Source organism: Tamandua tetradactyla, chromosome 10, assembly GCF_023851605.1.
Source record: "Tamandua tetradactyla isolate mTamTet1 chromosome 10, mTamTet1.pri, whole genome shotgun sequence".
NCBI lineage: Eukaryota > Metazoa > Chordata > Mammalia > Pilosa > Myrmecophagidae > Tamandua > Tamandua tetradactyla.
The window spans coordinates 32,946,050-32,959,191 of NC_135336.1; the positions used below are offsets into that span (position 1 = coordinate 32,946,050).

The 13,142-nt window shown below is 36.3% G+C and overlaps 1 protein-coding gene across 2 annotated transcripts in view; it reads left to right on the plus strand.

Moving 5' to 3' along the window:
- The window catches only part of NAA50 (N-alpha-acetyltransferase 50, NatE catalytic subunit), a 42,049-nt gene extending 38,584 nt beyond the window's left edge, over window positions 1-3,465 (plus strand). For both annotated transcript variants that reach the window (XM_077118353.1, XM_077118352.1), the window contains exon 5: window positions 453-3,465. In XM_077118353.1, the coding sequence (XP_076974468.1) occupies window positions 453-630 (178 nt within the window). In that variant the 3' untranslated portion in view covers window positions 631-3,465. The remainder of the gene's footprint in view (window positions 1-452) is intronic.
- The last annotated feature ends 9,677 nt before the right edge of the window (window positions 3,466-13,142 follow it).

Below are 13,142 nucleotides of genomic sequence, written 5' to 3' on the forward strand. Positions count from 1 at the left end.
TTCTGCATGTATTAATATGTCCTTTGAATTGTCCCTATGGTTATTTATCCTGTTTTTAATGGCAAGGATCTCTTTTTTTCCAGAAAAAATATTTGGGTAAATAAGGTACTTTGTACCCTTTGCTGATTGCAGGAAAGAACAATTATTATTGAGGTTCCTAATCTCAGCCATCTATCTGTCTTGCAAATTTAAGAGTTAGGTTAAAAGTATAAATTTGTCATAGAAACAAATTTTTCTAATATGAGTACTTAATCTTTGTAGATTAGTGGTAATATTATATGTGAAATATTGCACCTTTAAAAATTTTTTTGTATAAAGAATCTAAGAAATGTCTACAGTATTCCAACCCCAACTAGCTGGGGGTTTCAGATTTGAAGGTATCTGTGGAGAACACTTAAAACATGTTGAAATCTTAATTTTGCTTGTTTTTTTCTGATACTCTTACATTTCAGACATGTCCAGATCAGCAATGAGTCGGCAATTGACTTCTACAGGAAGTTTGGCTTTGAGATTATTGAGACAAAGAAGAACTATTATAAGAGGATAGAACCTGCAGATGCTCATGTGCTGCAGAAAAACCTCAAACTCCCTTCTGGCCAGAATGCAGATGTGCAAAAAACAGATAACTGAACAAATTACAAATGAACTTTCTTGCACTTGCTTGTCGCCAAATAAAAGAGAGGCCCATTGATTTTTCCCCTTCTTTCTTTAAAAGCTTCCTCCCTCCTTATCTTGTTTCTCTCTCTTTCTTCTGTCTTTCCTTCCTTTTTCTCTAAAAGTTTTCATACTTTCCAGGACTTTAAACATTAATCATGTTTGGATTGTTTTAGTTTTCTGACTTTTGTGAGGTGATTTCATTGAAGGAAGGAGAAGGTATAGGTATGTTTAGTTTCATAGTTAAAATATATGGTCCCAAAGATTGGGGTGTCAAATAATTTCAGATTTTTTAGCTAATTTTTTAAAATATCCTGCTTTCACATTGAAGGGCAGAGCCTACAAAATATTGTATATTCAGAAGACAAAAAGAAGCAGCAGCAATATCTTGTTCTCTAATTCATAGACAAGTTAGTATGTTTGTGGTACTTTGAGTTTTTAATACTATTTGTGGGATACTAATCCCTAAACATTGCCTTCACTCCACCTTTAGTCCTTCTGAGCACTGTCTCAGGAGCTGGACCATTATCCTTGTAAGAAATACTTAAGTTTTTGTTGCTTTTTCTTTAAGCAGTTTTTCCTCTCTTCCTTTCTGGTGGTTGAGGTGGATGGGGCAGTTTGGTTAGGTAGTGTTTATACTTTGGTCTCAGTATTTGAGTTAAACTGCTTTTTGCTGATGAGTGGGCTGGTTGTTAGCAGGTTTGTTTTTCCTGCTGTTGATTGTTACTAGTGGCATTAACTTTTAGAATGTGGGCTGGTGAGATTAATTTATTTTAATATCCCAGCTAGAGATATGACCTTTAACTGACCGAAAGAGATTTGTTGTGATTTACCTTTTTTCCCTCCTGTCATTTTTTCTTCAGTGAACCCCAACAGTAGTTTTAGTCAGCATTGTTAAAAATGGAGTTTATGTCCTTGTAGATTAATGCCCTCTAATTAAATCTGAAGCAGGTGTTTTCTCTTGGACTTTATTGAAAAGGACTTAAAAGGAAGTTTAGATGGACTTGTGGCACAGAAAAATTCATTTAATGTCAGCTAATGCAGGCTGCTAAACCTCTGGCCACTGAGTGTTTGATTATATAGGAAAGAATATCAAGGAAGTATTTTTGAGAATATAGCTATGCTATTACTTAGCTGTTGGAGAACATCCCAGATTTGATAATATTCTGTGCCTGCAATGTTGAGTTTAAGGATTTGGGGAAGAGTGGAATTGTTGAACTTATTGTTTCCTTCCTTGGAAAAGTAGAAGTCTAGAAGTGTTAATAATGCACATGTCACTGACCTCCTCAACTGAAAGAACTGACTTATATTGGAGTATTTTCTGGCATGTAGACAAGTGGCTTTGGTGGGTTGATAAATTTTTGTAAGATGGGAAACATCTGAAATTTTTTTTATCTTTTCTTCCCATGGTCCCATCTCCAATGTTTAAAATTTTTTATATTGTCAGTACTGATGGCCCATTACAATGTCCCTTTAGATTTTATAACAGTGCACAGGGTTTGAGTTTTCTTTCACTTTACTTTAAAAGAAAGGTTGATTCATAACTTTCTCCTCTGTTGAAAAATTCTAGTATGAAAAGTCTCATCTCTCCAAATATGTTATTTGCAAGATGTTTATGCACATTTTATAGTCCTAAGTTCTTATTTGAGAATGTGAAAGTATAATAGACTTAAACAGTCTTATTGAGTGCCAAGAATAATACAGAAAAGGAAGGTAGTTGATGAGTGAATATATAAGGTTCTGATTTTAAAATAGTAAAAATCTACAAAGACCACACTGTTTCTTGAGCATCAATTTCTTAAGCAGTCCAAATCAGCTTAGAAGAAAGACTTCATATTAAACACCTTTAATCTTCATGGATAAGCTTTAGCTTCCTCTTGCCAAGAGAAGAGTGCTTGAGTTACGGAAGACATTAATTTGAAGAATTTACTTTTTTTGTAAATTTCAGATATCAAGATAGATTTTGATATGTAAATGAGTTTTCTGAGATGACACTGCCTCTATTTCTATAACCATTTTGCCTGGACTATCTAATCAGTCCTATGAATGTATCCCTAAATGTGGTTATTGAAAACAGAATAGCTGCCTCATGATTAATTAAATACGTGTTATTTAAGGAGGGAAAAAAAATTGAATTTTGAATTGAGTGTGTAGGCTCCCTGTCATTATAGTTTCTTTTTTCCACACTAGTCAATAACTTAACCTAAATCATAAATGTGTGTAAAGGGTTAATTGTCCTGCATCAAACGTGTATTAAATAATTCCATCCACTTAAGAAGGTAGAAGCTGGACACTAATTCATATGCCTGGGAATCAGTAAAGACTGAATGAGTATCCCATGTTGAGTTGGTAATTTTGATAATATAATAAAAATTACCTTCTTGGAGGTAATATAGTAAATGATTCTATTAACTGGAAGATCACAGAATGTGGCCACATTTCACTACAGTTTTTACTTTGGGGTAAATAGTAAAAATTATATTGTATGGTAATTGATTTAGGTTCTAAAGAACAGAATCTGCAGATAAATCTATACAATATATAATTTGCTCAGATTTGTTTTCGTTTGGGTAAGGAAATTCTGAAATATTCCCCAAAGCAGTTTACTTACCAATTGAAAGTTCTCCAAAATAAAACTATTGGGAAATCGTGTGTGGTGGTGGAAAAGAAATGCTCCCTCAGTTTTTTGGAGGGAATAACTTTAAAAATACTTAAATGGCTGAGTTTACTTGGTACAGTTAAGAATTAAACTTGTCAATTTTAACATTGCTGTTACATCTGAAATAAACGTATGTGATGTTCTGCTAGTAATCTGATGTCTGCTAAATGTCGAAGAAAATCCTGCATTGTATTGACATTTATGTTCTGGGGTCAGCAACTATGTGTAGTCATTGATTACTGTTACCCATATTGTTTTGTTTACTTTCACATTTCTTTAAAATCAAACTCCAAACTCATTAAAATATACCAAGTGTAATCAAGGCCCCTTAATTCAGACCTTTTGGAACTTGCTGGTAAACTTGCCCAACTTAGAAAAATATTATTTTCAAGTCTTTTAAAGTTGGGAAGGAGGATTTTATTTCTTTTAAATAGCTAATTGTATGCTAGATGTTTGTTTTATGAGACTACTAAAAAAATATGGCATAGTAAAACTTATTACAAATATTAACTACAAATATGATCTAAATTGCCTGTAAAATTTATAGTTGTTTGACCTTGATTCTTTCTTTTGTAATAAGGAGGGTAAAATAAGTATTACCTACCTCAGACTTGTTAAGATTAAATGAAACTGTACCTGTAAAATAAATTCTAAAACACAGGACGGTACCTAGTAAGAACCTTAAATGCTAGCCTTTAATATCTGAATTTAATCCCATAGAGGGGGGAAAAAGATCCAAGAAACTGTCCTAATGCTTCTTTAGTTTGAATGTAACCATTAAAAACACCCACCAGGTTTTTTTCATATATATTAAACAAACATGAACTTAAAATTGTCTTTAAAAAAATTAACTCAATATTTAATATTTTAGTCAAAACTTTTATGATTAGAATTTTGTGGGTGGTCTTTGCTCTATGTCTAAAAATTTTTAAAAAGGGCTAGTTGGGAAAGTTCAGGACAGGTGCATTTAAAGTAATCTGGATTTAAAATGTGTAGAGAATTTACAACTTTTTAAAAAATCATTTGATAAGCAGTGCTATACTGTATTTGGAAACTTTATTTCTGGGCAGACCTGACAGGTAGCTTTTGATGGGTTTGATTTGTGGGCACTTTGTATTACACAGTGAGACAATACTAAAGTTAGAGAAGGTTCAAAGCAACTTGAAACTAGAAACATTTTCAATGGTATTTCATTTGTAGTGAGGCGGGGCCATAGCATTTCTGAGGAGTATATTTAATCACCTGAAAGGTTTTTTCAAACAGTATATTCATTTTCCTATATTTTCCTTTCCAGGTTAAATTTAGTATGAGCATGTCGAATACCTAAATAAAGTAATGACCAAATTGATTTGGTGGTTTTAGAGCCTAACATAAAAATTTCAAAACAATATATATACTTTTCCCCACTTAACCATCGGTGAATTTTCTATAGGTCTTAGTTGTAATTATGTAGCACAGCATCCTAAAATTTAGCAGCTTAAAACAATAAACATTTACTCTCTGTTTTTCACAATCAGGAAATCCAAAGTGGCTGAGCTGGGTGGTTCTGATTCAGGATTTTGTGACAGGTTGCAGTCAAGCTGTCAGCCAGAGCTGCATCTTCCAAAGGCTTGAACAGGTCAGCTGAAGCTGCTTCCAAGATAGCTCGTGCATGTGGCTATTGTTGGGCCCCAATTCCTTACTATGTAGATGTGTCCACAGGACTGGGTGGCAACTTGGCATCTGGCTTCCACCAGAGCTAAAACAAGAGTGAGCAGAAGGGCAGTAGTACAATGGTGGCTCAGTGGCAGAATTCTCACCTGCCATGCTGGAGACCAGGGTTCAATTCCCAGAGCCTGCCTATCCACCCCCACCCCACCCCCCCCAAAAAAAGAGTGAGCAGAAGCCACACTCTTGCAACTTACCCTAGAAGTGGCGTTCTATTATTTCTGACATTCATTGGTCTCAGACTACCCCTGGATCAGTGTGGAGAGGGATACACAAGAATGTGACTACCGGGAGTGTGGAGGGTCATTGATGCCCTCCTCCCCCATCTAGGAGGCGGGCTACCATACTGCATGGAGAAAATGCTGTGTTTGGTTGACAGGGCAGGGTGGTTCATGAGATTCTGTTGCATTATTCTTTGAAGAGATTAGTTTCCTAAATGAGGATTAGAAAGCACTTCATTTTACAATTTGGAATACAAAAGAAATAGGGAATAAGTCCAAAGATTTTCTTGTGTGTGTGTGTGTGTGTGTTTTGAGGGGGTGGGGTGGATAGGATGGGACACTAATCTGTCTCCCAGACAGGTGATTTTCTAGCTTTGAACATTCCTGTAAAGTTGAGTGCTGGCATTCATAGTAAGTGTGAGCTAAAGGAAATTTTTTAGGGAATGAATATTTTGCATGGCAGAAGGTTCCGAATTGGACCTTCCTTACAAGACTATAACACAGGAAATTTTTTTTTTTTTACATTTTTTATTGTGAAATACATATACAAAAAAGCAATAGATTTCAAAGTTTGGTATGGGTTACAGTTCCACGATTTCAGGTTTTTCCTTCTAGCTGCTCCAAGACACTGGAGACTAAGAAGAAATAGCAATATAATGATGCAGTAGTCATGCTCATTTGTTAAATCCTAACTTCTCTAAGTCCTCCTTTGATCCTTTTCCCATTCTTTAGGGATATTTGGGTTATGCCCAATCTAACTTTTTTCATGTTGAAAAAGGGGGTTGACAATAAGAAATAGGGGGATGTAATTAATTGATCATCTAGGAGAGGCTGGCGTTTCTGAATTTCAAGACTTACTTGGCTTGGGAACTATTTGAAGGTTTCAGGTTTCTGAATAGTAAACTAGTGATTGCAACTTTTGTGGGATCTCAGATAGAGCCGTGGGTGTTCTTCAGGGTTTACAGGAATGATGTTTGTGGCAATCATAGCAATCAGCAATATCTAGCTGAAGTTTTCATAAGAGGAGCCTCCAGAATAGCCTCTTAACTCTAACACTCTTATGCACTGATACCTTATTTGGTTACATGTCTTTTCCCCCTTTTGGTCAGAATGGCATTGTCGATCTCATGGTACCAGGGCCAGTGGGACACATGTCCCATGTTGCCAGGGAGACTCTCTGGGTGTCATGTCCCATAGAAGGGAGATGGTAATGGTTTTGCTTGGAGATATGGACTTAGGCTACATCTGGGCAACAAAAGAGGTTCTCTGGAAGTAACTCTTAGGAGTAATTATAGGGGGCTTAGCTTAGAATAATTTTCGTAAGAGCAACTTATTCTGCTACAGAGATAAGTTTCATAAGAGGAAGCCTCAAGGTCAAGGGCTCTTGCTATTAACTTGAAAGTCCCTAGTATTCAAGAGAGTATCGGAGGTTTCCCAGATGGGATTGTTGAAGAATGCCGTATTTTTTCTCTAGTCCCTCCAGGGACTTTAGGCATGTATCTGGTTATTAAATTAAGCTAGACAGAATTACAAGCCTTCCTTCTCATTCTGGGTTCCATATGTCTGGGTAGTTTAAATGAATTATCTAGACAGGTTGAGTTAGATTGTGTGCTACAGAAAATTAGGTTTTGGACAAAATACAGCTCACTTCCTTTGGTCTCATGGTAGATAAAATTCTGAAGTCCAGACATTGTCATCATTTACCCTGTTTTCTGATTAGTTCCAACCAGATCAGCTTTGTTCTTAACTCTAATTGAAGCCTGATCTCTTTTTTTCAGTTTAACAGTTATATGTACCAGAGCTGACTTTCAGAGCTGCAACTCGTCCAACTCTGAATCTTAGACCTATCACACAGGTACTCAAAATTACAAGGTAATGCCAGGTTATATACATACAGCACAGCATCTCAGAATCTAGAACTAACAGTTAAAGCTCAGGAATAAATGTGACTGGTATAAGAGCTTACAGTTTAGGCCCCAGTTTTCTTATAAGTATTCTCTAAAACAGACCATCATTATTTGTTCTTTTGTTTCTGGTTTATTTTGCACAGAACAGTGTCCTCATAGTTCATTCACCTCGTGGCCTGCCTCACGACTCCATTCCTTTCTGCAGCCACACAATATTCCGTCATATGTATACACCACAGTTCGTCTAAGTCTGTACACTTCAGCCACCTCCATCCATTGGTCGTCATGTTATAATGTCCAAAATAAACAATCCATGTGTCAGTATCCTCACTTCGTATAGTACAGTCATCTCATCTCTCAGTTTTAGACATTTTTCACTGCTCCAAACAAAAATAACATAAACACACCCTTACCAAAGAGAAGATCCAAAACTCCCCTTAACTCCTGACTCCCTGCCCCCCAATTACTTACTGTACCACAGGAACTTAAATCCTAATTTATAATACAGCCAAGTAACCGCATACAGGAAAGCAGCTTGATAGAACATTGAGAAAAGTGAAATCGGGAAATCTGTTACTGGGGTAGAAGTTCTCAACCATTTCTATTTTCTAAATTTAAAACATCAAGTTGCTTGATAAGAATTGTTTATCTAGAATCAAAGTCTCTGGAAGTAGCTGGGAGCATAATGTTAATATGAAGCAGTCATTACTTATAGCCTAAATTCTCAATTTTGAAGAATTATGACCTATTTTACATTAATATGTGATGAAAGCTTGCATCTAACATTTAGGGAAAAACCCTATTAGATGGAATATTTTGTCATTTGTGAACTTATTTATTCCTGATTGATTGAAAGTGCCACACAGCTGAAATTCATCACAGGTTTTACTCTTCTCAAAAATCTCAAGCTTAGCTTACAAAGGATCAATTAAAACATGTTAAATGGCTTTAGCTTTAACGAGGTATCTGATCACAAGTTTTACCTTTTTTTTACCAGACATCTGGATCTTATCTAGTCAGTGTCTTTTAGAAACAACATTGAGGATAGCCATTCCTTGTAAAGATTTGAACGATCTTGAACTTCACTTGTCACTGGCAATTTCCTACCTTAAAGCATACTAAAACTGGCAGTTACCGCCTGTCTGATGGCTTATACAGGTGAATTTGATTATACAATTTAAAATAATTATGGTATTTTTAGTATGATGAGGGTTTTATTATAGTACTTTGAAAACAATTTCATGACGCCCTTTGTCCTTGCCACTTATGTGAGGTTATCTGCCTTTTAGTCAATATAAAGTTATAAATTATTCCTACAACTCTGTTGAGCACCTACTATATTCAGCTCTAAAGATACAGCAGTGAGCATAGCAAAATATCAAGGTCCATGGCCTCTTTAAAGGTAGATCAACCTGTGATTTAATTTGAGTAAAATTAATGTCTACTGAAGACCTACTTTAATAAACACTAGAGCCCACAAAGATTTTAGCTTTAACTTTGGAAGGATCTTACACTGACATGCTTTCACTTAAAGTCTTAATTCCCAAAGAAAGAGACTTTAAGAATAAAAGGAAGTTAAAAAGGGATTCAAGTTCAGAATTTATGCAATAGTCTAGTTAAGTTACGTGGTACAGGTTTTAATTCCATCTTAATTTATCCACCTGGACTCACATAGCTTATCCCTTTATAAACTGCCTTTACTAGTACACTTCATTGCATGAGATTTGGTCATAAGTACAAACAAGGGACCAAGTACTGAGGATACGGCAATAAACAAAATGGTCTTAATCCTTTCCTGGTAATGCTTAACAGTCTGGTAGAGTACAAATAGAACATTTTGCCATGAAGGTACCATATTAGGGGGGGAAAAAAAGTCGCTTGACCCTGTCCTAGTGATGCTTAAAAGTCTGGTAGGGTATAAATAGAACATTTCAATTGCCATGAAGGTACTTTGTTAGGATGGGAGGCATTTTGGAAAATATGTATCATTTTAGTGAATTTGGAATTTGATTCGCTTAAATAAAAGCAAAGTGAATAATTGATTAATATAGTCATTTTTACATCTAAGAATGAAAATAAAGGAACTAAATTATATCTCCACTGAGGCATAATAAGACCATAAGAAAGAGGTGTGTCCCATAACAGGTATGAGATAATTGGTTAATAATTGGAAAAAAAATCTAGGACTAAAGTAATTAAAATATTGGAAAAACTAAGGAACATAATTGAACATGTCATTTTCAAAGCTTACATTGGCTCACAAATACTAAGCATTATACAAAGATTTGGAAAAATGGTCAGAAGTGACCATTGTATACAAATATATACATTGTATATTACAAATGTATACAGAAAAAGTTACTAGGTTATTTTGCAGTAAGCATGACAGATTAAAGAATTAGAAACAGCTCATACTAATCCTTTCAATCCACACAACAGTCCTATGTGGTAGGAACTTTTAACTCCATTTTACAATTTCAGAAATAGAGAAACATGTCTACAAAAGGTGAATTGTATGCTATGTGAATTATATCTCAAAGCTGTTACCCACCCCAAAAAAAGTCTAACAGAAAAAAGAAATAGATAACCAAACAGACTTATATGTGTTAAAAAGTTGAATTCATGGCTAAACTTTTATACAAAGAAAATTCCAAGTTCAGATGATTTCAATTTGAATTCTATCAAATATTTAAGGAAGAAATAATACCAGTTCTACAAATCTCTTTAAGAAAATTGAAGATGAGGAATATTTCGTAACTCAAAAGAACAGCACAATACACCAAAACTAGACAAAGACATTACAAGAAAACTACAGACCAATTAAAGTTTTGAGCTGTACGTGCTGGCTGGTCTTTGGATTCTTTGGCTGTATACACTGACTAGTCCTTGGCTTCCTTCCTGCAGCTGAGTCAAGAGCCTTCACGGTGTCAGTCCCTAGTCGGGGTCTAAACTTCTCCAAGAATTCCCGGGGCTCACTGACATCCAGCAGAGAATTCCTGGAGTTCTCTGGCATCCAGCCTAGAATTCCCAGGACTCACCAGCATCCAGCAGAGAACTCCTGCAGTTCTCCAGCATTGAGCTTATTAAACTATTTGGCTATATACACTGACTAGTCCTTGAATTCTTTCCTGTGACTGAGTCATGAACCTTTATGGTGACAGCCCTTGGTTGAGGTCTAGATTTCTCTGAGAACTCCTGAAACTGTCCAGGTTCAGATTGGCGACCACAAAGACACTCTATAGTACCTCCTGCAGTCAGAAACAGAACTGGCTGAACAGCAAAACAGGCAATTATTCCCGCCCACTCTCCCCCTTGAATGCCTCCTGAAACACTGGAACACTTTCTAGCTAGGTAGCCTAAAGAAAAAAAAAATAGTCTTTTGCAAATGGCCTACCTCCAATATAAACTGGTCTCTGACCAATTTAGCCCAATGTAAACAGAAACTAGGGCATTTTTCAGAGGACCTAGTTTGACAAACAATTTCAGTACCTTTCACTCTGAACCTAACAAAGTTCAGGGGAGAACTTATGGGGAGACATCCATATCTTTATGTCCACCTGCTGCACCACAGAAGAAAACCTCTGTATATGGGCAGAAGCCCAAGCCCATGCAGGTAACCTAACAGTAGCCCAGTCAAAAATCAGTAATCAATAGGAGCCACTTAAGTCCCTACTGATGACCCCAATGGGAACTAACAATGAGGGCAGGCAAATTTAAGACACTGAGACCATATGGTTGCCTGTCTTGTAGCAAAAACAAAAACAATGCACCAGTAAATTATGAAAAACTTAGAGAGATAACCCAAGGGAAAAATAAGGACCTTACTCTATTCTAGAGATGCTTAGTAGAAGTCCTTAAGAAATATACAAACATAGACCCTAACTCCCAGGAAGAGAAAATGTTATCAGGGACTCACTTTATTTGCCAATCATGCACAAATATTCAGGAAATTGCAGAAAATGGCTATGGGACCACAAACTCCCTTTAATGAAATAAACACTGCCATTAGTGTTTTCAATAATAGAGACAGAGCTGAAGAACTGGAGAAGGTCCAGCAGGATTGACAACAGGACAAGAGACAGGCTCATTTAATAACAGTTGCTATAAGCACCATGCATGCTCAGGGTATCCCTAAAGACCAAATGGGATGGAAAGGTGGCTGTTTCAAATATGGAAAGTTGAGCCATTGAAGCAAAGAGAACCCTGGCCTGAAACTATGGTGTATATATACAACGGACTACTAAGCATCAGCAAGAAGGAATGAAGTTGTGAGGTATGCAAACTAGGTGAATGAACCTTAAGGACTGTATGTTGTATGAAATGTCAGAAACAAATATTATCATGCCTCATCATTATGGACTAACTATAACATAAGAACTCGGTGAATTGAACTCGAGATTATGGGTTATCAGATTGGGGCTATTGTAAAGGGTCCTAGATTGTAAGCTCTTACACCAGTCACACATATTCAGGAGGTGTAATTGTTAATTCTAAATTCTGAGATACTGCGCTGATTGTATATAACCTGGTCTGTCTCAGAAACTTTGTGTATTTATGTGACAGCTGAGACTCAGAGTCAGAGCTCTGAAGCTATGAAATTCAGCAGTACCCCAAACAGGAATGGTTTAAAAAGTTGAAAAAGTTATCAGACATCGGGTAGAGATGTGAATGAAACTGATCTGGATAGGACTAAGGTATATCAGAGGACCCAGTAAAGAATGATATCGTCCATATCTTAAAACTTCAACTTCTGTGTGAGAAGGAAGAGATGTTTATTTGGTACAAAATTTATATTTTGGGTAGTACATTTCCTAATTTAACTTGTATGGTCAGTTTAGTTGAACACCATAAGTACAGGAAATCTTGAATACGGTAATGAGAGTTTGTTGATTTGTCCAGGTTAATGTGATGCCTCGATAAATCTCAGAGTGATTTGGACAGTGAATAAAGAAGTATTTGCAGGGCCCTCTTAGGGGAATGGGGAGAAACGGAAAGATTCAGCATCCCCATTTGGAGAATTTATGATACTTTTGCAAACAGTGGAGACAACCAAATCAATAGACCAAATCCCCAATTTTGGGGTTCTCCCCTATGAAATTTATTCCTTCAAAGGCTAGGCTAAAGCCTATTTAAAATTAGACCTAAGAGTCACCCCAAGAGAACCTCTTTTGTTGCTCAGATGTGGCCTCTCAAAGCCAACTCAGCAGGTAAACTCACTCTCCTCCCCCCCATGTGGGACATGACTCCCGGTTGTGTAAATCTCCCTGGTAACATGGGACAGAACTCCTGGGATAAGCTAGGACCTGGAATCCTGGAATTGAGAAAGCCTTCTTGACCAAATGGGGAAAAAGATAAATGAAACAAAGTTTCAGTGGCTGAGAGATTTCGAACAGATTTGAGAGGTTATCCTGGAGGTTATTCTTATTCAGTATATAGATATCCCTTTTTAGTTTATAGTGTATTGGAGTAGCTGGAGGGAAGTACCTGAAACTGTAGAGCTGTGTTCCAGTCGTCTTGATTCTTGATGATGATTGTATAATGGTATAGCTTTTACAACGTGACTGTGTGATTGTGAAAATCTTGTGTCTGATATTTCTGTTACCCAGGGTATAGACAGATGAGTAAAAAATATGGATAACAAATAAATAAAAGGCAGGATAAGGGGTAAAATAAATTGGATAGATGTAAATACTAGTGGTCAATGAGAGGGAGGGGGTAAGGGGTATGGCATGTATGAGTTTTTTCTTTTTATTTCTTTTTTCTGGAGTGATGCAAATTTTCTAAAAATGATAACGGTGACGAAAGCACAACTATCTGATGATATTGTGAGCCACTGATTGTACATCATGTATGGGCAACATGTGTGTGAAGATTTGTCAATAAAATATTGTAAAATATTTAAAAAAAAGAATTGAAGGGAATCTAACTAAAAAGGGCATCCATGAAAAAGCCTATATCTACTCTCACATTTAATGGTGAAAGACTGAATGCCTT